Below are 23,926 nucleotides of genomic sequence, written 5' to 3'. Positions count from 1 at the left end.
GATGGAGAGTGAGGGATATTTTTCTAAGGCATGAACCATATGGAAGGAGCTCCAAGCTACTGAGTTGTGACAGTGATCAGGGAGTCACGAGCCAGCTGGCTGCCCTGATCTGGAGGACACGTCTCTTCGCCCTCCAGTCTGTGGTGCCGTCTCTAGGGAGGAAGGCGGCATTGCTCTCGTGCGTGGTGCTGACACTGAGCCAATGCGGGCGATGAGTTCCGTCCGCTCTCACCGGCCGTGCGGGGCCCACACGGCCTTAGCTGGTGTGAAAGCCTGCTAGCCAAATGAAAAGATGATGCAGCCTCATCAAGAGGGAGAACAGTTCCCTTCTCCCTGTATCTGCGGCCCCTCTCTGTCTCCCTCCCTTCACTCAAGCAGTACAAATGCTGGGAGCAGACAGGAAGGAGGGCAGAAAGGGAAAGAAAAGGAGAAAAGAGGCTGTGGGTATGCCTGTGGGCACGTGTCCATCTTGGGCTTACTCCCTGCAGTCCTGACTTGCATACGTGTTATACTGAGTCCTATCAACAGACATAAAAATGGAGATTGAACAACTAATTGGCTACAGCAATTTTTCATGTGTTGTAAATGTTCACAGGATGCGTGCTATGCTTACCACTTGCTTTACCATCATTTAAATAAATACTATAAAAGGATTCATTCAACTGAAAAGGATTTTTAAAAAAAACCCAGAATACGGTCCCACAAATACAGTGTGGCAGCTGAAACTCTGTTAGAAGCCAGAACCCCTGCGTGAATTTTGAATTGTGTTACTCGACCCTGATGAAATGGGACGCATCACAAATGCCCAATGTGCTGCAGGCTCACTCTCCCTGTTGGGTCACTTCTACTGCCTCCTTTCCTAGGTGCTCACCTTAAACCACTCCATCACATGCAACCCAAAGTGAATAATTGTTTTGAAAACGAATCGTTCAGGGGACAGAGCACGGCAAAGGAAGAGGGCAGAGGAGGTTCTGAGGCACGCGTTGGCCGTCTTCCTGCCATCTTGGGGTCTTATGACTCATTTCAGCAGAATGAGGTTCTATCAGCTGCCTAGCAGATTCTCAGCCTTAGCTATTAGGAACTGATGGTCTGGCAATGCTTCTTGGGTCTCTGTCATTCCCTCAGCCCCCCACCCCCATCCCACCCCACTGTAAATCTTCTCATCTACTGCAGGCACAGGCTTTCCCTGGACTTCAAAAAACAGCCAACCCTTGTAAGAGTTGCCTGTACCCGGCAACATGCATCTGTCAACCAGTTTGTAAGTATTATACTCCTTTTACTTTTATAGATGACAGAATTGAAGATCAGGACTTTCTAAGAGTTCCTAAACCAGAAAGAGGTAGGGCTGTGATTTGAACCCCAATCTGTTTGATCCTAAGTCCCCATGACGTTTTCACTACTCGTGTTGCATTTTGGAGCATAAATTAGATCTAGTGAGGTCCTTAGAGGCACACGGAACCCAGGTTCTAACTTTGATGGGTTCAGTAGTTGACTCTGCCTGTCCAGGTCTCAGATTCTGTCTGCCAGGGACGAGGAGGTTGCAGATCCCTCGGTTGGCTGTCAGAACAGCTTCCTTCCCTCAGAACTGAGCCTTTTTTTGCTTTGAATACCCTGAAGACCTAAATCTCTTGAGCTGGGATCTGCTTTGGTGTCCTTTCCAGCCACCCAGGTGACATGTCCTAAAGCCGGTTTCCAGCTTCAGAGACTGAGATCTCTTTTCATCATCCTGTCAGGGTCACACTTTCTCTGATGGTTTCGAAGCCTCTCGATGGTCTCCAGGGGGAGCCAGAGAGTCATCTGTTGTTTACAGGGAAATAATGAGTCATTAAATATATTTACATACTAGGACTTGCAGGATTTCAATAAAGATAACCAGTGCAGGGTAAAGCTGGTTCCCAGGGAGGATGGGGTGATTCATCACACACTTAAGAGAAGACCAGCCTCATTTCCGCCCCAGCTTGAGGGGAAATGAGCGCTCTGTTCTGTGGCAACAGGTCTGCGAGAGGGAGGGGCCCCACAGCCACAGCTCTGGCCCAGATGAGCCCACCCGTACCAGATGAGCCGAGGCTGGCTTGAACTATGTCCTGCTGCCTCCTTGCCCTTCTCCTGGGCACTTTCTTAGGTGGGTACCGCTCTCTCTGGCAAGCCTCCCCTCAAGCCCTCACGCCAACCCCATGCATCCAGAGCCTCAGCTGTCGGATTGACCTCTTTGGTACATTCCTTCCATTTTCTGGAATAAATATGGGACTTGAATCCCAGGGGCTGGCGTGCTGAATCTTAGTTTTCTCTATCCTCTGGGAAGGAGTTTGCTCTCGTGGTCTCCCCTTGTCCGGTGTCCCTCTGCGCCCTTGGCCAGAGAGAGGGTGCAGTCTACTCTTTTTGATGGATCCCACGTGCCCGAGCCATGGGAGGGCCTGAGCCTCCCCTATGTCAGGCAGGAAGGCAAGCTTGGCTGGGATCCTCCACTCTAAGTGGCCTTTCACATTTCCCTCAGGTGTCAGCGCTCAGACCATCCACCAATGGCCACCTGTCAGGGTGCGGCTTGTGGGCAGCCCGCTCTCCCTGGAGTGCATCGTGAAGGGGGAATCAAACCCTTATCTATATTGGTACCGGCAGGCCGAGGGAGGGCCCCCCCAGCTGCTCTTCTACTCCCTAAATATTCACCAGGTAGACCCTGAGGCACCACGGAACTTCACAGCCTCTAGGCCCCAGGACGGCCAGTTCATCTTGAGTTCTCAGAAGCTCCTCCTCAGTGACTCTGGCTTCTACCTCTGCGCCTGGAGTCTCACACTGAGCCCGGCGAGGTAGACATCTGTGCAAAAACCCCACCCTCTCCGGGAGCCCTCCCTCTGGGGTTGGGCGGAGGATATTTGGGTTTCTGATTGTCAGCCAATGTGAGAACAACAGAATCCAGCCAGATTCTCCTAAAGAACTTCACTAAGTTCTCAGGGAGAAGAGAAACGTATTCACGTGCGGGCCCCGCGAATCGCACACACACGGTCAAGTCCCCAGTGTACGGATGCCTAAGCCTAGGCTGTTACCCTCCAGCCCTCAAAGTGAGCTGGACCCCGCCTCACACCCTGTTCTCTCAAAGTCCCGTCTGTCCACACTGGGGAGTGAGAGAGTCGGGAAACACCTGCAGCGGGATGTGGTGTGGTGGCGGACAGGTGGACAATTACGAAGATGCCGACTCAGGTGACTTACTTGGTTAATTTCAGTCACCTGGAGAGTCTCCTTTTGTTGATCTTTCTGTGGCAAGTAGACATCTTGGGGGAGCTTGGGTGAGGCTCTGCGGCGGGAGGAGCCCAGGCGTCCAGCCGACTGTTCTCGTGTCGGCTAGAAGTGCGCATTTGTTAGTAGCAGAAACCACACTGAGGGATTTTGACTATTGATTTGGATTTTAGGCTTTTTAATTCGTGTTCCACTGTGTCTCATCCCTTCCCTTGTAGCGAAAGAGGGAGCAGAGAAGCAGATGGTGACCAAAGAGATACAAGAGACAGGAAAAGGATGAGGGCACGCGTGTATGATGCTAAAACCCTAAAAAGAGAAATTATTTGGATGAGCATGAAGGAGAGGAAAAGGCTTCTGGGGGTGGCTGGGAAGAGATGCCACGGTTTCCCTGGCAACCAAACTTCCTTCCTCATCCCTGAGTCCCTCATTCGTCCCTCGTCCTCCTTATTCTTAACAAGGTTTTCTTTTCTAATGTCCCTTGTGCTCCACGAGGGGGCACAAGAATCTTAAAATACTCTGTCCCTGGGATCACTTCATCTGGGACAATTCAGACATTTGTTTTTATTTTCAGCATCATTCGATCTGCCGAGGGAAATCTGAGACAGAGACGCGTAGTGTTGGAGACGGTATTTAATAATGCCCCGGGGCTCCTATCGCCCCTTCAGTATCTACTTACGTATTAAGCAGCTATTATGTGCTGGGCACTCTGAGCCATCACAGGGATCAAAAAAGAAAAAAATGGAATGCACTCAAGACAGTGCTGGGCCTAGTCACAGCATGGTTTTAATCAAGGCTCTTGGTTTGCTTTTTTCCCCATGTGTGAGAATATTAATTGACGAAAGCAATCAGTAATGCCATGACCACAAAAGGAAAGATGCTTTTACGGCACAAGTTTGGTTCACAATGAAGAGTAAACGATGTTTCAAGCCAATGTTTATTTGTTAACTGATTATTGAACGTTGGTGGAATTGGATCTCTCCCCGAAACAGTGCTGTCTGATAACTTGGAGTTAATAGACTTTAGAACAGGCTTAGTTTCACATAAAAACTGAGCAGATAACAGAGAAAGTTCTCACATTTGTTCCTCTGATCCCCCTGTTTCCTGTTATTAACATCTGACATTGGTGTGGTATATTTGTTACGTTTTTAAAAAATTTTATTTATTTTTGAGAGAGCGCGAGAGAGAAACAGAGTGAGAGTGGGGCAGAGGCAGAGAGAGGGAGACACAGAATCCGAAGCAGGCTCCAGGCTCTGAGCTGTCGGGATAGAGCCCGATGCAGGGCTTGAACCCATCAACCGTGAAATCACGACCTGAGCCGAAGTTGGACACTCAACTGACTGAGCCACCCAGGCGCCCCTGTTACTTTTTATGTCTTACCTGTCTATGGTTTTTGACAAATATACTGTGTCCTGTATTCCCCATGGCAGCGTCCTGTAAACAGTCTTACTGTCCCAGATCTCCTGCACTTCACCTGTTGACTTCTCCCCTCTTTCCCTGATCTTTTCACTGTCTGTATATTTTTAAGGCATTTAGTTTTTGAGGCTAAATTTACTAGTTGTCTTAGCCTTGGGCAAATTATATCATTTCTCTTTCCTCAACTGTCAAACTGATTGGATTAAGTATATTAAATAGGTGATGTCATGTTATAAAGCCCTATTACAGGGTCTGATTTTCAACGGATATTATTTTCCTCTTTTAGCTTACAAGATATTTTGATTCCAACTCACCCAAAAGAAAGACTTATTTTTAAAAAAAAAACATTAAATTTTAAGCTATGTATTAAATATTTTAAAATGCTGAGCACACTCAGATGGCAAGCCCGCGAAATTTTCATCCTGTGTGGTACCCATTCCGATAGGGGTGCTTTCTGGTGGGGTTTTATGCAGCTTCAGAATCCTTCCTAACTGAAAGGGTTCCAGGTAATCACCACTCGTCAGGTGGAGTTGGTAGGAGGGTTAGGACAGATTTTTCATTCCTATAAGATATTCAGAAGTTCTGGAAAACCTCATGAGGGAGATAGAATTTTAGCAAGTGTTAGGTTTTTAGGAGTCTAGTATTTAGATAAACAGAATGTCATTCTCAGCCAGAGTCTGTTTCAGTAGAAATGTGGAGGTCCCAGTGGATATCGTGAGTTCCAGGAAAGCCGTGAGTGAACAGCTCTGATCATTGCACTGAGCGACAGAGAGACGAGAGGACATTAGTAGTTCAGGGGAGGCTAGTCGAGGAGAGACTCGAAAACCATCCAAATTCATCAAGACAAATTCCTATCCTCCACGTTCCTGCCCTAGTCATGACTATGAGTCCTCGTCCCTAACGGTTTCCCCATGTCTAAGGGCTCGGAGATCTACAGTTGCCTTAATTTCAGGGGACAGAGGAAAGCAGCCCAGACACCATCTCCTGCCAGGAAGTCACCAGTCTCACTTACGCCTGGGGCAGAGGAAGCTGCCTCCTCTCTAGGAGAGGTGCCAGGACCCCGTTCTTGGCGGACTCTGGAGGTGTGTCAGGAAAACCATTCCCACGCTTGTCATTCCTAGGCCACCGACATGTGGAAGACCCCAAGCTACACGCTGGTGGCCAGCAAAACTCCACGCACTCCTGGCCGATAGGGAGAAAGCCGGGGCCTCTCTCTAGTCAAGGAAGATGGGGAAGGCCCAGGTTTGGGGAGCTGGTGACACTGAAATTGGGCTGCTTCGTCTTTTTGTCCAGGATTATATGCTTTGGGTTGAGCGTGTCCCAGCCCTGTGAGCTGCTGTAAAGCCGGCTTGGCCTGTTGTAGAGCCTGTCATTTCCTAGTCCCTCCTTCAGGGTATTGTCTCTCTCTGGTTTTCTGTTGTCTCTGCACTCAGGTCTCCCTCCTCCTCTTCCCCAGATGGGGTAGAATATATCTGTCACGCAGACCTCGCAGACCTTAGCAGTAGGGGACGATGCTTCGAGAAACCCAGGGAGTCAGGCACACAGACACCTGCCCAGATACCCAGGGACCGTCCATTTTCAGTCTGTTGATTATCTAGGGCTCTTTTTCCTGTGACTCATTAGCCCCTCTCATTAGATGACTGGAAGGAAGTTGGGGGGGCACAAGCAGGGGTGGGGGGCCCATTTAGGGGACAGGTGGGAGGAGGGAGTTGCCTGAGGGATGTGGGGCCAGAAGGGACCCCAGTTGGGTCAGAGCAGTTTTGCAAGCTGTTTTCATTCCTCACTATCTCCAAGGTGCCCCCTGCGGCCTCTGCTGGGGCGGTGGGGGGGGGGGTCCGCCTCCAGCAGGTGTAGATGCCGGGTTGGGGGCGGGGAGGTCTGCATGGGATGCTCAGGTGCCTAGATTCCCCCTCCAGAGGGGTTTTCCTCTCCTCTCTGTAGCTGTATTTTCCACCGCCAGGGTGCTCGTCTGAGGCCCAGGTAGAAAGAGTGGCAGGGAAGGGGTGGGGGCGGGATGGGGATGTGGTGAGTGTGGTTCTCGTGGTCTTCAGAGGGCGGGTGGTGGGGGGAAGGACTTTCACAGGCCCCCAGATGCAGGACCTGGTAAATGTCAAACCACATCCTGTTGTGAGTCCCTGAGATGCTCCAGGGGCAGGTGGGTGTCTGTTGTTACTTGGGCTGATGTTGCTCAGAGATAAACAGCTCAGCAGCCCGCACTGGGCTCAGACACCCCCAAACCTGCCCCAGTTGTCTCCTCAAAGACCCCAACCTGCATCTCTTTACTTCCTGCCTTTGATTCCAGGCCACTGTCCTTTCAACACTAGTTTCTTCTCCTCCTTCAGGGCCTGGCCTCTTTCCTGGAGGAGGGCCAGGGAACAGGTGTCAGGCTCCAGGTGCCGGTTGTTAGCACGGGGTTCCCGGGTCAGCCCATCCCCCTCACACCAGAGGCAGCCTCTGAGGCTCGGTGGCTCAGTGAGTGATTTGGGTCTGGGGAGAACTTAGATCCCCTGAGTTATCTCCCTCATGGTGATTCGGGGCCTGCAGACCTCGGATCACCGAATCGGAAGAGCAGAGTTTGAAGATTATTTAGACATCACTCTACCCCATCTCGTTACTTCACAGCCGAGGAGATGGAGGCGCAGGAAGCGACATGAGCTGTCCAGGGCCGCGCAGCTGTGGACGGAGGGGGACCAGAAGCGAATGCTCTGTGTCAGAGCAGCTCCTGGATCTCAGACGAAGCTCAGAGGAACGTGGGCTCCATACTGAGCTGTGATCTCGCTATGAACGTCATGAGCCACTTGTGTAAGGACGAGAAAGGCGCAACGGTCAGACCTGAGTGGCAGTTGGAGGGAGGGGTGAATACGATGACCACAGCTTTAGACTCCTCAGAAACTAGACCGGTTGGAGAGATGAGCTGACGAACTGCGATAAAATGAAACAAGTCTTCCTGTTTCCCCTCCTCCGCCCACCCCCCTGCCCCAGAAAGAGAAGAGCAAAGGTCTGCACACAGGAAAGCAGCATATGGCTCATTTGCAAGACCTGTGAGAAAGACCCAGGGTCTGAGTCAAAAGTGAGCTCTGCGAGCGGGTACAGGATGTTGAACATTGCTCTAACGGACCCAGTGTGGACGGCATCGAAACTGAGGAGGCAGAGCTCTCTCTCTCTCCCCTATGTAGGTCAGAGCCCACCTGGTGCTGCCTTCCGGGCCGAGCACCACACTTTTAGAAAAGTGGGAGGGTAAAAACAAACATAAATGTTTTCAGAAGAGGGTGGCTGGGCTGGGGAGAGTCGGAAGTGCTCCAAACTGGGCCACCTGAGGAAAACATCCTGTGCGTTGCATAGCGTGTGGGTTAATAAGATGAAGCCACCTTATGAAGTCAGGGTTGGGATTCAGCCCATTTTATAGGAAGGGAAGCTGAGCGTCCAACGTGATCGTATAGCTGATAAGAGCAGAGCTGAGGCTGGAACCTCGGTGTCTTTGGCTTAAAAGTCTATATTCTTTGTTGTCATCCTGTTCTCCTCTCTCTGCTGTATGCTTTCCCTCCGCTGCACGCTCAAGCTTTTAAGGGTTCTGCTCATTCTCTCACAGACGTGTGGACTCAGCTGGGGTGGGCTTGCTAGCTGTCACAGGAAGTGTTCTCATGGGAGCACCATGATGGCCAACGAGGGGCGCTACAATGGGATGGATGGATATGCAAACAGGATAGAATTCTTCATGAGAGCCACCCAGTGATGAAATGGCCTGCTCAGATGGGCGGTTCTCTGTTCCCAGGACAGGTCAAGCATAACTGGGGGGGTGCAAGACTGCAATGCATGCTTCCTTACCACCCAGAGTGTATATGATTCCCCGCCCCGGTCAAGAAGAAGTCTTACCGTGGGAGTGAGGGTTCCAGAGGACCGAGCTGGAATCGCTGGAGTGGCCCAGGACTTGGGCAGGAGTGGTCATGCCCAGGACCACCCTCAAGCTACTATCTTAAAAACCACTTCTTTATGTCAATGAGTTTGATCGGGAAGCAGTAGGGCCCTGGGGTTCAGTCTCCTGTGAAGACCACACTTCATACTCACGGAGGACAGCTGAGATAAATTAGAGCTGGCTGATGACACTATCCTGGGGAGATAGTCACAGCCGTGGGCTCATTTTCAGGTCCTTCTTGTTGACATACAGATCCACTCACTGATCTCTGGGACCCCATGTTTCCCAAGGAGGGAACCCTATTAGGAGTGAAGTACAAAAAAGTAAAGATAGTGGGTGGAAATGGAGGAGAGTCCCAATGTAATTGGCACTGTGGGCATGTGGTGAGCAGAGACTATGTCCTCTGTTGGAAGGACATGATTCAGGACATTGTTCGGTGCTGTCACAGTAAACCCTAAAGAGAAACAGACAGGTATATTATGTTAAGGAACCCGGGGACCTCAGCTGCATAAACACAGCTCGAGAGAAGAAAGTCTCCAAGATGGGAGGGGAGGATATCCAACTGTGGACTGAGGCAGGAAACATTTTGTTTGGTTAACATCTCAGATTATGGGGTTATCAAGGCCAAGCAGTCACCCTTCTGGTAACTATGGGAGTCTGCCACAAGCAATGGGAATGAACCATAATTAAAATTGTTGTCCAGGCTTGATGGCCTTCCAGGCTCTGTGTCTTATACGGGCATAGAGTAATTTCCATGGACGGGGCAAAAGTGAACCGGGTGATGAAAGTTTGAGAAGAGGTCAGTGGGTGAGCAGAAGAGCAATCCATCCATATGTCAGGCATCATGCTGAGAATTGATATGGGTGTTGTAGCCATTTGTGATCTCCACCAGCATCTGCTAGCACCCCTAAATGAAAATATGTGTAGGCATGAGCGTGTTTTTGTGGTACACGTATAGTTTCAAGAGAGGGCTCAAGTACCAGTCCTCCATTCTCACATCCAGGATCTCACGAATGCTCCTCCTACATAGGACATTTAGGGCTGTGTGTCACACTGACTGTTAGGGGCTGAGATCAGTCAGGCTGCCCTTCCCTGGGTCCCTATGGAAGAAGAAAAATAAGGAAATGTCTTATGGCAGGAAATGGATATATTAGTATCTATCAGGATCTTCCCCCCACCTTGTTCTACAATCCTATTCTCTTTCTTCTCCCCCCTCCCTCCTCCCTAGTTATTTACTTAAGAGAGAAAAAACATCTGTGTCTCTTGGATGGTCCCAGCACCTTCTTCCCCCATCCCCGTTGCCCAGCCTGTGTAGCTTGGCCATGAACCATGCAGTAGGAAGGTGTGTGGGTCTTTGACGGATACTTGTGCTGATAGAAAAATTCTTCTGGGCAAGTGACAGTGGCTTGAGCAGCCCTTCTCCATAGGAATCTCATCCCCCACCAGGATGTTCTTCTGATTACATGACCAGTTGGATGCTCCCTTTTCCCTCTTAATTTCTAAGTAAATCTCTAAAGGTCACAGGGTTGAGGTTCTTCTCCTGGGGAGCTGCCCATGACGGGTCCGGCTGTGTCCCAGCGATGGTGAGAACTTGGGGGCCCTAGACATCCTCCTAGAGATGTTTTGCTTCTAAGTTTCTTCATTCAGTAAGCATGTTTTGCCCGTGTACTGGTCTCACTTGTGGAGTTTGTCCCTCGATTACCTTCTGCCCACAGGTTTCTTCAATGGGATGAAGTTTAAGTGAACCTTGAGTTGGAACAGGCAGACAGGCCTGGGCCAATGATGAGTTGCTTCAGTGCTGTCCCATTACAGGGATAACTCTGAACCCAGAAACTCTTTGGGGGTCCCTTTATTTTTATTTTTTAAAAAATTAAAAAAATGATTTATTTTTGCGAAAGAGAGAACACAAGCTGGGGAGGGACAGAGAGAGAGGGAGACACAATCTGAAGCAGGCTCCAGGCTCTGAGCTGTCAGCACAGAGCCCGACGCAGGGCTCAAACTCACAGACCACGAGATCATGACCTGAGCCGAAGTCGGATGCTTAACCGACTGAGCCACCAGGCACCCCACTTGGGAGCCCCTTTAACTGGAAAGGCCACATATCCTACTTTGCCGGGACAATCCTTATTCACCTCCTTTGTCCCAGAATCCCGTCTCTCGCTCTCAGTAGTGTCCCCGTTCATGCAATAAATGTTAGGATTGCCTTACATCTAACCTGTCTTTGCTCAGTTTCACCTGGGGAAGGATGGATGGGATGCCCAGTATTGGTTCCGAAAGACCTACTTAGAAACCAGAGAGAGGGACAGAGGCAGAAGAAGTTAACTTCCTAGTGCTGGGAGTTGAATACTGGGGAGCTGGGTGTGTTGTCTGAGGGAGACAACGAAGCAGCTGTAAAGATTTGGGGAAGGAGGCTCTCCTTGGGTCAAGCGTGCTGTGGGGTGGGGACTAGATGACATTTGTAACTTTCTCCATCTCTATTACGTCTCCTGGAGCGGGCAGGTAGAGGCTCATTCATCCTCCAGAGGACATTCCTTGGGTCCTCACCTCCGCCCACATCCTCCCAGCTGCCAGTGCCCCTGCTCAGCAGGCCCCCTATGAGATCACCAAGCCTGCAGGCCCCATTTCCTATGGGGGGGGGTCTCCTCTTCCCACCTCCCCTCCATCTCTGTCCTGCTCTTGCTCAGTCCCCCTCACTTCTCTGCACCCACAAATGCCTGTCCTCGATGCCCTGTCCCCGGCCACCCCCTCTGGCCCACACAACACCCTCCTCTCTCTGAGGCACGTTCTTGTCCCTTCTGTGCCTACTGTCCCTGGCCCACCTTTGTGAGGAAGAGCCATGCCTGTCTAAAGCATGGGAGGTGCTGCTCTTGTAGGTACTGGTCTAGGACCTAAACCCCCCCATTTGGGGGCTTCTTAGTCATTATAAAAACAAATGAACAACAACTAAAAAACTGCTGCTGTTTGAGAAATCTAGAAATAATTACAACTGATGGGAAATTGCAGGCGTGTGAGGCATTCCCAGGGTCACCCTCGCCCTGGGCCATGTCCTTTCCCGGCCTGTGTGAGCTGGGTCTAGAGAACCCTTAACCAGCCCCCTCCCCGGTTCCTAGACACTCAGTGCAGTGGGATGAATAGCGTCCCCCCAGAATTCATGCCCACCCAGAACCCCAGAATGTGACCCAATTTGTAAACAAGGTCTTTGCAGATGTAAACTTTTCATCTTGGGATAAAATCCTTCTGAATTCAGGGTGTGTCCTAAATCCAACGACTCGTGTTGTAATAGGAAAAAATAAGGGGAAAATCCAGGCCCAAGAACATGGGAAGAAGGTGATGTGCAGACAGGCCTAAAGTTGGAAGGATGCTGTCACAGCCAAGGGCCACCAAGAATGCCAGAGGTGGGAAGAAGCAGAGAAGATTCTCCCCCTGGAGCTTCTAAAAAGGGATGCGGCACTGCCCACGCGTTGGTTTTGGCCTTCTGGCCTCCAGAACAGTGAGAGAATAAATTTCTACTGTTAAAACCATCAAGTTTGTGGTTCTTTATTACTGCAATGCTAAGGAACAAATACACCCAGGGATCAAGGTCCCTTTACTCTGTTACTGTGGGTCCTGGGCTGGAGGTTGGGGGCAGCTACTCCAACGTCACCCGGGGACAGTCACACCCCTCTGGCCACTACTTGGAAAGAGCTTCCTGAATTTCCATCTTCAAAAGAATGTGCTGCAGTTTCCCGGCTTACCAGCCATTTGATCTGCAAACGGTGGCTTCCTTACCAGTGGAGTAGGTAGAATGACAACTGTTTCTAGGGTCACTGTGGGGATGAACTGGGGCACCCTTGTGCCTCGTCCAGCCCCAAGTCTGGAACCAAGCAGGCTACCAAAAAGGGATGCCACCTTCCTCAATCTTTCTCAGCTTTCAGACTTCCTTCTCACCCCTTTCTGCCTAAGCCAGCTTATCTCCGGTCTCTCTCACCAGTCTGTGCCTTCTTTCCCCTGGTGCATCCCTCCCTTCCCCTGGTGCAATGTTCTACCACAGTGACTGTGATTTGCTTGTGAACCCAGAGTTTACCCCAGGAAGATAACTGTCTCTGCCCAGGCGGATGTGCTTGACGGGCTGCATTTGGGGTGGCCTGCTCTCCATCCCACCGAGCGAAGGGTCACTCAGGTGTCACACCTCAGCCCCTACCGGACCCCACCTCCCTCCCCCCCCCCCCAGGGCCTGCCTCCACATGCCCCACTTCTGTGAGATCTCTGGACTTCACTTATCAGGGGTTTCAACTCTGTGCCTTCTTCGGGATTCTTCTAGATAGGCAGACTGGAGCTAGGTCTGAAGGAGGCATTAAGAACAGACATGGATAAAACCTAAACGCATAATAAATAAAACTTGAGTCTCGAATTGAGAAATGACCAAGCATTCCAACACACAGGTTGCCCTGCCCTGTGCCCCATGCCAAGGTGGGGTTAGGGCTCTCTTGTGCCCGGCCCCTTACCCTGCAGACCAACCCCACACACCGGGAGTCTGGAATGGCTGGTGTGGATCAGGGAGCCCATCCTCCCTCAGGATGAACGGGAGGAAGCAGCATCGCTTAGGAAGAAGGGTCAGTGGTTTCATGTGCCAGAGGGCTGGTGCCTTCGCTAGGTCTTTGGAGGGCAGGACTTCACAGACACTTCTGAGACACAGCCAGGCCTGGCACGACGCTTTTTATTGTTTTAGTCTCTTTCAGTGTCAGGGCTGAGGAGCTCAATCCACAGGGAAGTGGGGCGAAGGGACAGATAACCCGGCAGGAAGGAGATAAGAGGTGGAGAGAGAATCACGCTTTTAGAAACACGGGCTGGAAGCATGTAAAGGAGAATCCGGGGTGAGGATTATGAACTCAGGATACGCTTTTGGAGCTGGCCTCAGGAATCCTTTCTCTTGATCTGAGGAAGAGAGGGCATTGTCAGGGTCCCAGGGGCCACGAACAGTAGGAGAACCTGACTCTGCGCCCGACTTGGGGTACAGCCGCTGGCTCTCCCCATCCTCTGGTGCCGCATCCTGTAACGTTCTCCCCAGTCTGGCAGCCACCTTATAATTTCTTTGAGACGCAGGAAATATCAGGCCCGGGTCGGGCTCTGCGGTCCCCTCACATTCCAGGTTCTACCCTCTCCCTCCAGCCTGCCCGCCCCGTCCTGCCCGCCTCCGTACCTTGGCCATCACCACGAGGACGCTGACCAGCAAGGCATATAGGGTGGCCTTCCCCAGCAGGATCTCATAGAGGATGGTGGCCGACAGGACCCCCTGCTGGTAGGACGCTGTGGGCGGGAAGGGACAGCACAGAGCTCCCTGTGAGCCAGCGCCCCTGACTCCCCCTCGCCCCCAGGGTCCGGGGGTGCCCCAGCTCTGGTGCCAGGGAGGCAGAGAGGAAGCGGGGGAGAGGGTCACTCACCTGAAGTGAAGCCACAGTCTGCAAGAGAAAAAGGGGAGGGAAATGGATGAGAGACCCCACCTCCTAAGGCAGAGGAAGAGCTGCTAAGTCGGGCACACCTGAAACTAACCCGGTGTCACCTGTCAACTGTACTCCAGTTAAGAACGACACGAAGGTCACTAACATGACAGGCGGAGTCCGCCTCGCAGGTGGGCACGGACTCCCAGGCTCAGACCAGCCCGCTCTCAGGCTGGACGGTCCCTCCTGTGCTGAGCCAGCGCAGCCTCGTCATCCCTGAAACCCGTGGAACGTGGTGGCACGGGGTGGGGGCACCCCGCTCGGAGCTGAGCCCCACGGGCTGGGACACAGAAGGGCCCCAGCGGCAAGGCCCTGCGGGGCTGAGGATGCGGGGGGGAGGGGGATGGGGGGGGCAATGAGCCCGAGGGGCCCGCTCACCCTCAGAGTGGGCTTTGGTCTTCCCGCTCTGCCCCACCCCACCCACCCCCCGTTTTCTGCATCCAGTCTTTCTGGTCTCCTGCCCGCCTGGACCCCCCTTTCTGTGCCCCAGCTCACCCCCTGCCCATCCCCCCGGCCCCCCGCTCACCTGCTCTGCCCCAGGTGTCGGCACTGACGTTCTGGGTGACGGGTTTGGCCTCGGGGTAGTCCCACTGGTCATCCTTCCCGAGCCCGTAGAACTGGACCTGGCAGCGGAAGTGGTTCCGAGGGTTGTGCCAGAAGGTGGCGGAGACCCTCAGCCGGCTGCTCAGACAGTAGCTGGAGACATTCGCGCCGGACTGTTCCTTGTAGGGCTCAGGGTCCGTGCTGACCCCGTCGCGCACCTCCTTCCCGTTCACCCACCAGCTCAGCTCCACGTGGTCGGGGTAGAAGCCTGTGGCCAGGCACACGAGTGTGGCCTTCAGGGTCCGGGAGATCTCTGCTTCTGATGGTTCAAACACTGTGACCTTGGGAGGGCTCACCTTTTTCAGGTCCTCTGCAAGGGAAGAGGGGTTGGGGCCAGGCCTGGTCTGAGAGCTGTCTGGGTTTGGAAACACTGTGTGTGTGTGTGTGTGTGTGCGCGCGCGCGTGTGATGGAGAGGGAGACAGAGAGAGACAGAGAGAGACAGAGACAGAGAGAGCTGGAAATGGGGTCATCCTAAAGCAAAAATGGGGTTGTAGGTCCTGTGTGTTTGGGGGTCACTGTCCCATTCCTCTGTCATTGTTCTCCTGCCTTTCCTGTCCTTTGTAGTTACCCTACAGACATTTTGAGTAATGTCCCTTCATTAATGTTATTTGATTTCTTCTCCATCAGTAAAAGCTCACCTGTCTACATTTCACCATATTATGTAGTAGTTATTTCAGGGGAGCGAGCACAGGATTGGAATCAGAATAATAGGATCCAAATCCTAAAACTTGACGTTGCCCACCACTGTGACTTTGGGATGATGTCTTAATTTCCCTGCATCATTCTTCCTTCTTGTGAAGGGAGGATTAGGACACTGACTCTCCAGAGGGGCTGGGGGGGTTTACGTGATGTAAACATTCAGAAGGCTCCCGTCCTGAGCCGGTGAATTGCATCTGAATCTAAGAAGCTCAGGTGTAATGGGGAACTGGGGATAAGGAGGGCATTTGGGGGCTGGGGATTTTCTTCAGATGACAATATACAGATGGCATAGGGTCGTGCACCTGTGTGAGGGTACACTTTTGTTTTATGGTGTGCTCATGAGAATGTGAGATTTTCTGCCTTTTTTTTTTTTTTTGCGGTTCATGAGGTCATCCTGGCCATTCGTCTGCCTTCGGGTACCCCCCAAGTTTCCTAAGCTCAGACGGAGAGCAATGTCTCCTTATGTCAAATTCAAGGATTCCTCAACCTTCTTTGCTCTTTTGCTTCCAAATGTTATCCTTTTTTTTCTACCAGTCAGCTCCCTAAATAAGCATCTGAGATCCTCAGAGCAAATTCTTGCTAGCAGTTGCTTTGAGACAAGTTTTGTCCTGAGCGTCTCCTCTGCAGAGTCGTGGGTAAAGGCCCAGGCCACCTTCTCATCAGCCTGGCTCACTTCTCCTGGGCCTGCTGTCCATTCATTGTATCCCACTCCTTTGCTTTCTGCTGATTTTTTCGTGTGTTTCTTGGCAATTCTGTTAAAATGCAAAATCTCATTCTTATGAGAATCTAGTTTAGCTTGGAAGATGGAGAAAATGTTCTTCTAGGGGATGCTTCACATTTCTAGGGCTGTGACCTAACTTCCAGGGCCAGCCTCATGGGTTTGTGACCCGTGTTCAGGACCCCACGTTTACAAAGGCCCCACTCTTGGCTTCCCGGCTGCTGTCACCGTCTTGAAATTCTTAACAAGAGCCTGGCATCTTCCTTTTGAGCTGATCTGGCCTCCCAACCTGTCAGCTTCCTCTCCCTGCAAACGTCTACTTGCTAACTGCCCCTATGTCCCTAGGTTTTTCCTGGCTGACCCAGCCTGAAGTACTAACAGGCTAACTAATAGCTGTACTGCCCGGCTCCATCAACCTCCCTGCTCAGCCTGGCGTCTTCAGTCTTGTCGCAAAGACCCTGGCTCTGGAATTGTACCAGCTTTCCTGGGGCACCCCTCTGACGCCCTCATTGGCAAACACTCAGTCCTTCCTGCAAAATTAATGATGTCCTTTGAGCCACGTGTGATGTTTACTGGCAGGACAAACAGGACCTGGACGGCACTCTAGGGCACTGTCTACACAGCTCCTTGTGAGGCCGGGTCACTTTATCCTTCCATGTTTGTGAGTCCCTGCGGGGTGTGGGTGAGCTTGCCTAGGTGGGTGTAAGTTTGGTACCAGTGAGCCTCTGTTTGTATCCGCTCTGTGGGTTGGACTAGCCTCAGGCAGATTTGTGAAGTTTCTTTCTTGTTCCCAGTCAGTCCACCGCTCACATATAGCCAGCCCTCCTCTCCATTATCCACAGGTCAAATCCTGTCCCTCCTCTGGCACTGGGCTCACCCTCTGCCCTCACCCCCCAGGGACCACCTAGGGGAAGGGTGGGGAAGAGCAGGGCTGAATGATAACAATCCGCCATTGCCGAGTACTTGACATACAGGGTCCTATGGCATCTGCACAGCAATAGTAAGTGGTAGGTATTGGTGATGACATTGTAGAGGGGACCCAGCTTCACACAGATTCATCTGCCCAAGGTCACCCGCTCACTAGTGAGCCAGGGATTGGGACCCAGTTTTCTCTGGCTCTAAAGCCTGGTCTTTTCCTCACCCCTGCTGATTGCAGGAATCTGGCCTTTCCCCGGGACAAAGTTTAGCCAAGCCCCACCGGCTCCAGCTTAATGACAGTCTAACTCCAAACAGTGCCTGCTGTCATCAAAATAGTCCAGGTTCCTGTACCAGTCTTGTGAGTTTCTTCCCCTCTGTGGCCTCAACATTCTCAGCACCAGGGGATGTTCCATCCAGGTGCTTTCCAGATCTAGGAGCTTGGGATCCCCCTGGGAAGTTTTCTCAACCCACAAACACCAAGTCTGCATTTCAATGTATGTTTGGGACAAATGAACTCCTGCCCACCTGGGCTGTTGAACTTGGTGTGAGGTCTGAGATTTCAGGCTGGGCTGGGGGTGGGGGCAGAGGGAGACATGGCGGGGGGGGGGGGAGTGAATGCACCCCCCAGGGCTGAGGTTCCAGTCCAGCCCAAGGCAGGACTGGTGCTGTAAGCACACCTCAGGGGCCTCCCGCTCAGGAGAGAAAGGCAGGGGGTTAAATCTAATTTTAAATGCTGAACAGTAAATCAGGGAACCCTGCTTGTTTGATGCCTTCCTTCACTATTTTTCTGGCCTCTCTCTTCCTCTCCCGCTTTTCATCCCTTTCCTCCTCTGTCCAGCGGCCTCCCTCCATCGACCCATCCCAGGAGCCGGCTAGGCCGGGTGCCCGCCATCCCTTGCTGGCCCTGCTTCTCCTCCCTACCCCCCCTCCGGCTCCCAGCTCTGCCTAGCAGCTACACCTGCGCCTCCCCCAGCCCGGGGTTTCCCTTCTCTGTCTGGTCCTCTAATCCGGTGGCCCTGAGTCCTAATCAACCCCACTCACCCTGGCCCTAAGTACCTCCGGAGCAGGAAAAGAGACCTAAAGCCCCCTTTGCCCTCCGCCTGGCTCGTGGCGCGGGAGGACCCGGAACTCGCCCCCCTTGCAGGGCTGACCCCGCAGATGGACAGCGCGCCCCGGCCCACCCGCCCCTTCCACGGGGACAGAGGGGCTGGGACGGGGACGCCGGGGGCGGGGGGGAGCAGACTCCCCAACCTTACCTAAGACGGTGAGCCTGGTGCCGGGGCCGAAATAGCGCTCGTAGGAGCACAGAGGTCCAGCCCCGCACGCAAACCCAGCAGCGCCCACCCCGCCTCGCAGCCCGGGCCGGCGCGGGGAGCCCGGCGGGCGCCCAGCGGGTGCCCAGGGGGTGCCCAGGTGGTGCGCAGGCGGGACCGGCCCCGGGACCCGCCGCCTTCCCTCCCGACCCCGCGACCACTCACCCACGACGGTCAGCCGGCTGCCGGCCAAAGGTCGGGGCGGAGGCTGCACAGCCCCGGCCCCCCCTGCCGCGCACCCGGCCGCCCCCTGCCGCGCTCACCTAGCACCGACAGCCGGGTTCCGGGGCCGAAGTGCAGAGGATTTTGGCTCACAGCCCCCGGGCGCGGCACAAAAACAGGCCCGCCCCCCCTCCCCGGCCCCGTCGCGTTCCCCGGCGCCCCCCGGGCACCCCCGCTTACCTAGCACGGTCAGCCGGGTACCTGTGCCGAAATACTGAGTTTCTGTGCTCACGGCCCAGAGCCCCAGGACAAAAACCCGGCGCTGCCCTCTCCCGCCAGCCCGGCTCCCTTGCGCGCCCGGCACCCGGACCCCGGGAGTCCCGGCCCTGGCGCTGAGCCCCGCCTCTGAGCGGGACCCCCAAACGGAGCCGGGCAGCTGCCCACCTCTCCATCCCACCCCGCGGAGCGCTCGGTCCTTACCCAGCACGATCAGCTTGGAACCAGCCCCAAAATACAGCTGCCCGGTGTTTGCACGGCCTTGGGAACCCAGACTCAAACCTGCCTTCCCGGACTAGGGCCCAGGAGGGGCCAGCACCCACTCCTTGAGAGCCAGGGTCGGTGGGGGAGGTGTCCAGGCTGGGCAACGCACCCTCCCTCCCACCTGGAGCTCTCTTACCTAGGACAGTGAGCCGGGTCCCTGGCCCAAAGTGCTGCTCATTATTGTAGCACAGTGGGCAGGGGCTGCCAAAAATTTCTGCTTCTTCCTACTTCCCTTGGCACGAGCTGAGGGCGCGCTCTTCTCCTTCCCGGGCTTCTCTCTCCCCACTTACGGAACTAGCCTGACATAGTAACCTGGATACTGCAGGAGGTCATGGCCAATTTGCAGAGGAGAATCAGCTTGGCTTGGGGACAAAACAGTGGAGGTGGAAAATGAATGGGGATTGGTGAAGGGTGGTTTGGGCTGGAGTTGGGAAGTGTTCCAGGCTAGACCCCCCTCTCTTAGTACTTATAGGGCCTGCAACCTCTCTGGCCTTAGTTCCTTCATCTGAAAAATGGGATAACATCTCTCCCACGGTGTTGTTGTGAGTTCTTCACAAGTAACGCATGTGCAAATACTCTGTCAAGGGCGAGGTTTGTGAGAAGTGCTGTGTGATGATCCCACTTTGACACTTCCTGGGAAGCTGTCTGCAACAGGGAGACACAGAGGCGTTCCCTGAGTCCAGGTCCACGCAAGCGCCCGTCAGGGACCAGCTCCAGAGACCTCTCCCAGCCACGCCCCATCCAGGAGTGTTCCCTGGGCTGGGTGGGGATATTTGCTGAGGCAGAGCTTTTTGTAAAAGCACCTCCTCTACCTGAATCATTGTGTGCTACTCCCACCCCCACAATGTTACAGCGCGATACAAAAATATTTCCTTCCCTCTGGCCCCCTCCCCCAACCACCCGGCAGAGACAGGAAGCACAGGTGGCAGAGGGCTGGTGGGGCAGAGGGGCCCCTTCACGGAGGCACACACCACTCTGAGGAGACCTATGTCGCCGGGTCTCCCCTCTGGGACTCACTGTGCCCACCTGCACAGACTGGCATTTATAGTGAGGCTGGTGGGAGGAGCCAGGAGTGGAATCCACAGAACAGGTGATGGCAGCTTGTGGCATGGGGACAGACAGCTGGGAAACCTCTGTAACCCCCGGTGCTCCCTGCACAAAGTCCAAGCTCCTCGTCCTTCGTGTATTCCACACGCAACACGAGCACCTACCATGTGCCAGGCCTCGTGCTGTTTGCAAGGACCTGAGCCTGCCCTCAGATGAGCCTGCACCGACCTCCCTAACGTCTTTTCCCTGCATTCCCTGAACCTCACCTCTGGCTAAGCACCCACGAGCACCTGGCCCTGTTGTTTCGGCTCTGGTTCATGCCTCTGACTGCCCACCACCACCCACCCGTGCGGACGATCAGACCGACTCTTCTCTGAAGGGTTTGCCACCTTCTCAGACTCCTCCCTGATGATCCCAGTGGGAAACCAAGAGCTAGCCTCTGGCTGCATTTTAGCAGACAGCTCACGTTGCCATTTCAAAGCATCACTTTGTATTTCAACGCTTTCTATACATGAGTTCCCCCCTCATGGTCAGGGAAGTGACTTGGATATCTTTATTTTCTTGGGGGTTAATAGCAGAACATTGCAGTGATATGGGCTTAATGAGTGAGTTAGTGCATTTGCACTATTAGTGCACCATTAGTTAGTGCATTCATACATATCAGCATATATATATATACAATATATATTATATGTGTTGTAGATACTAAAGGTCCCTAAAACCAAGTATCAGCCCTATCGCTATTTCTAGAAATCCTTTAAGAGGTCTTTGTTGTCTCATATATATGTATATATAATTGTATGTACATGCGTGTGTGTGTGTGTGTTGTATATGTGCACACACACATCTGAGTACCTCATGTGTTGCAACACAGAGAGAAGGCTGTATGTCACAGTCCTGTGAGCGTGGCTACTTCAGACAGGCCTTATGGTGATGTCTTCTCCTGAACTGGGTCACTTGGGGCCCACTCCTTTATGCACTCACTTACTCAAAGATCGTTTGTTGTGTACTCACACTGAACCAAAGTGCTACGCCATATCCCAGGGACACTGTAATAAAACATGTCCTTGTTCTCAAGGAGCCGAGTGTCAGACGGGGACACTTGAAAGGGTGAAGGGGCAGTGCCCTTCAAGTGTGGCATGTGTCTCATGAAGGCATGTGCACTATGGTAGCCAAGTATAGGATGCATGTGGGCCACCCTCAGGGAGTAAGGGGCAAGGAAGCTCCTGAGAAGGCTTCTTGGGGGGCAGATGTTGGAGCTAAAGCTTTAAGAATAAGTAGGAGTCAGAGTACTAGGTCACTCCAGGTAAAGGAGGGCAGAACAGTCCGAGAGCACGTGGCTCAGGGATGCAGGGGGAGATGAGTGAGGTATGCGTGGAGCAAGGAGGCAGAGGACCACTGCCGGGTCCCCTGTGCCATCCTCAGGACAGTGGGCCGCGTCACCATGGTGACAATGAGACCACCAACAGCTCTTAAAGGATTTCTAGAAATAGCAATAGGGCCGATTCTTGGTTTTAGGGGCCTTTATTTTCTACCCTCTCGGGAGGGATCAGGGGACATTTTCACACCCCTCTGCTACTGAGAATACATCTCCAAGTCAGCGTGTTCTCTTCGCGGCCGGGAAGCCTGCTTGTCAAGTGAAGACGGTCATGTCCTCAGTGAGAGGGCGGAAAGGGAACTGGCCGATATGTGTGAAAGCAAGCTGCATTAGCCGGGGCTACCTGACCAGTTGCCGGTGGACACGCCTGTGGGCGTGGGCTCTTTCTCAGAACACCTTTGTCCAGGGGGGACACGAAGTTCCTGTAGGAAACGTCACCATTTTTCTGGGCTGTTCCCGAGTAAGCCTCTTTTCATCTCATCACTACCATTCACATTTACTAAAGTTCTCCTGGCAAGGGAGGAGGATTGCCGACCACAGGTTGGGTCCCTCACTTTCCTCGAATACCTGTGGTCTCTCTCCTGACACGAGTCACATGGGAAGTCAGAGATGGGCGGAAGAGATATCCCGACACTCACAAGGCAGAGTCAAGCCAGAACAGGCCATTTTTATTGATTCAGTCAATTTCGTCACGCGAGGCCCCCCGGCTTAGGGCAAGTTGAGTCGTGAGCGACCGCGTGTGCATGCACATAAGGGGTAGCTACTGGGGTGAGCAGAGGGATGAAAACAGCTCTTCAGAAGCACTGGCTCTAAGTGGGAAAAGGAGGATCCATATTGGGGCAATGGCCGACTGGAAGCTCAGGACTCCTCCTCCGAGCTGGCCTCAGGAATCCTTTCTCTTGATCTGAGGAAGAGAGGGCATTGTCAGGGTCCCAGGGGCCACGAACAGTAGGAGAACCTGACTCTGCGCCCGACTTGGGGTACAGCCGCTGGCTCTCCCCATCCTCTGGTGCCGCATCCTGTAACGTTCTCCCCAGTCTGGCAGCCACCTTATAATTTCTTTGAGACGCAGGAAATATCAGGCCCGGGTCGGGCTCTGCGGTCCCCTCACATTCCAGGTTCTATCCTCTCCCTCCAGCCTGCCCGCCCCGTCCTGCCCGCCTCCGTACCTTGGCCATCACCACGAGGACGCTGACCAGCAAGGCATATAGGGTGGCCTTCCCCAGCAGGATCTCATAGAGGATGGTGGCCGACAGGACCCCCTGCTGGTAGGACGCTGTGGGCGGGAAGGGACAGCACAGAGCTCCCTGTGAGCCAGCGCCCCTGACTCCCCCTCGCCCCCAGGGTCCGGGGGTGCCCCAGCTCTGGTGCCAGGGAGGCAGAGAGGAAGCGGGGGAGAGGGTCACTCACCTGAAGTGAAGCCACAGTCTGCAAGAGGAAAGGGGGAGGGAAATGGATGAGAGACCCCACCTCCTAAGGCAGAGGAAGAGCTGCTAAGTCGGGCACACCTGAAACTAACCCGGTGTCACCTGTCAACTGTACTCCAGTTAAGAACGACACGAAGGTCACTAACATGACAGGCGGAGTCCGCCTCGCAGGTGGGCACGGACTCCCAGGCTCAGACCAGCCGGCTCTCAGGCTGGACGGTCCCTCCTGTGCTGAGCCAGCGCAGCCTCGTCATCCCTGAAACCCGTGGAACGTGGTGGCACGGGGTGGGGGCACCCCGCTCGGAGATGAGCCCCACGGGCTGGGACACAGAGGGGCCCCAGCGGCAAGGCCCTGCGGGGCTGAGGATGCGGGGGGGAGGGGGAGGGGGGGGGGCAATGAGCCCGAGGGGCCCGCTCACCCTCAGAGTGGGCTTTGGTCTTCCCGCTCTGCCCCTCCCCACCCACCCCCCGTTTTCTGCATCCAGTCTTTCTGGTCTCCTGCCCGCCTGGACCCCCCTTTCTGTGCCCCAGCTCACCCCCTGCCCATCCCCCCGGCCCCCCGCTCACCTGCTCTGCCCCAGGTGTCGGCACTGACGTTCTGGGTGACGGGTTTGGCCTCGGGGTAGTCCCACTGGTCATCCTTCCCGAGCCCGTAGAACTGGACCTGGCAGCGGAAGTGGTTCCGAGGGTTGTGCCAGAAGGTGGCGGAGACCCTCAGCCGGCTGCTCAGACAGTAGCTGGAGACATTCGCTCCGGACTGTTCCTTGTAGGGCTCAGGGTCCGTGCTGACCCCGTCGCGCACCTCCTTCCCGTTCACCCACCAGCTCAGCTCCACGTGGTCGGGGTAGAAGCCTGTGGCCAGGCACACGAGTGTGGCCTTCAGGGTCCGGGAGATCTCTGCTTCTGATGGTTCAAACACTGTGACCTTGGGAGGGCTCACCTTTTTCAGGTCCTCTGCAAGGGAAGAGGGGTTGGGGCCAGGCCTGGTCTGAGAGCTGTCTGGGTTTGGAAACAGTGTGTGTGTGTGTGTGTGTGTGTGTGTGCGCGCGCGTGTGATGGAGAGGGAGACAGAGAGAGACAGAGAGA

At 53.9% G+C, this 23,926-nt stretch overlaps 3 gene segments (V, D, J or C); 1 reads left to right on the top strand and 2 right to left on the bottom strand.

The window, feature by feature from the left end:
• Positions 1 to 1,908: 1,908 nt before the first annotated feature.
• LOC115509302 lies at positions 1,909 to 2,823 on the top strand. The segment is given in 2 exon segments: positions 1,909 to 2,122; positions 2,495 to 2,823. Coding segments are annotated over 2 exon segments (357 nt in total).
• Positions 2,824 to 13,233: 10,410 nt separating this feature from the next.
• Positions 13,234 to 18,900, bottom strand: LOC115509288. The segment is given in 6 exon segments: positions 13,234 to 13,471; positions 13,737 to 13,843; positions 13,978 to 13,995; positions 14,561 to 14,947; positions 18,230 to 18,468; positions 18,893 to 18,900. Coding segments are annotated over 6 exon segments (780 nt in total).
• Positions 18,901 to 22,054: 3,154 nt separating this feature from the next.
• Positions 22,055 to 23,926, bottom strand: part of LOC115509287 — a 196,018-nt gene continuing 194,146 nt past the window's right edge. Inside the window, 4 exon segments of the C gene segment in view lie at positions 22,055 to 22,317; positions 22,583 to 22,689; positions 22,824 to 22,841; positions 23,408 to 23,794. Coding sequence covers positions 22,297 to 22,317; positions 22,583 to 22,689; positions 22,824 to 22,841; positions 23,408 to 23,794 — 533 coding nt within the window.

Source organism: Lynx canadensis, chromosome A2 (genome assembly GCF_007474595.2).
Source record: "Lynx canadensis isolate LIC74 chromosome A2, mLynCan4.pri.v2, whole genome shotgun sequence".
NCBI classification, from domain to species: Eukaryota; Metazoa; Chordata; class Mammalia; order Carnivora; family Felidae; genus Lynx; species Lynx canadensis.
Note: the sequence above shows the minus strand (reverse complement) of the source record. Positions and strands in the feature narration are given on the sequence as shown.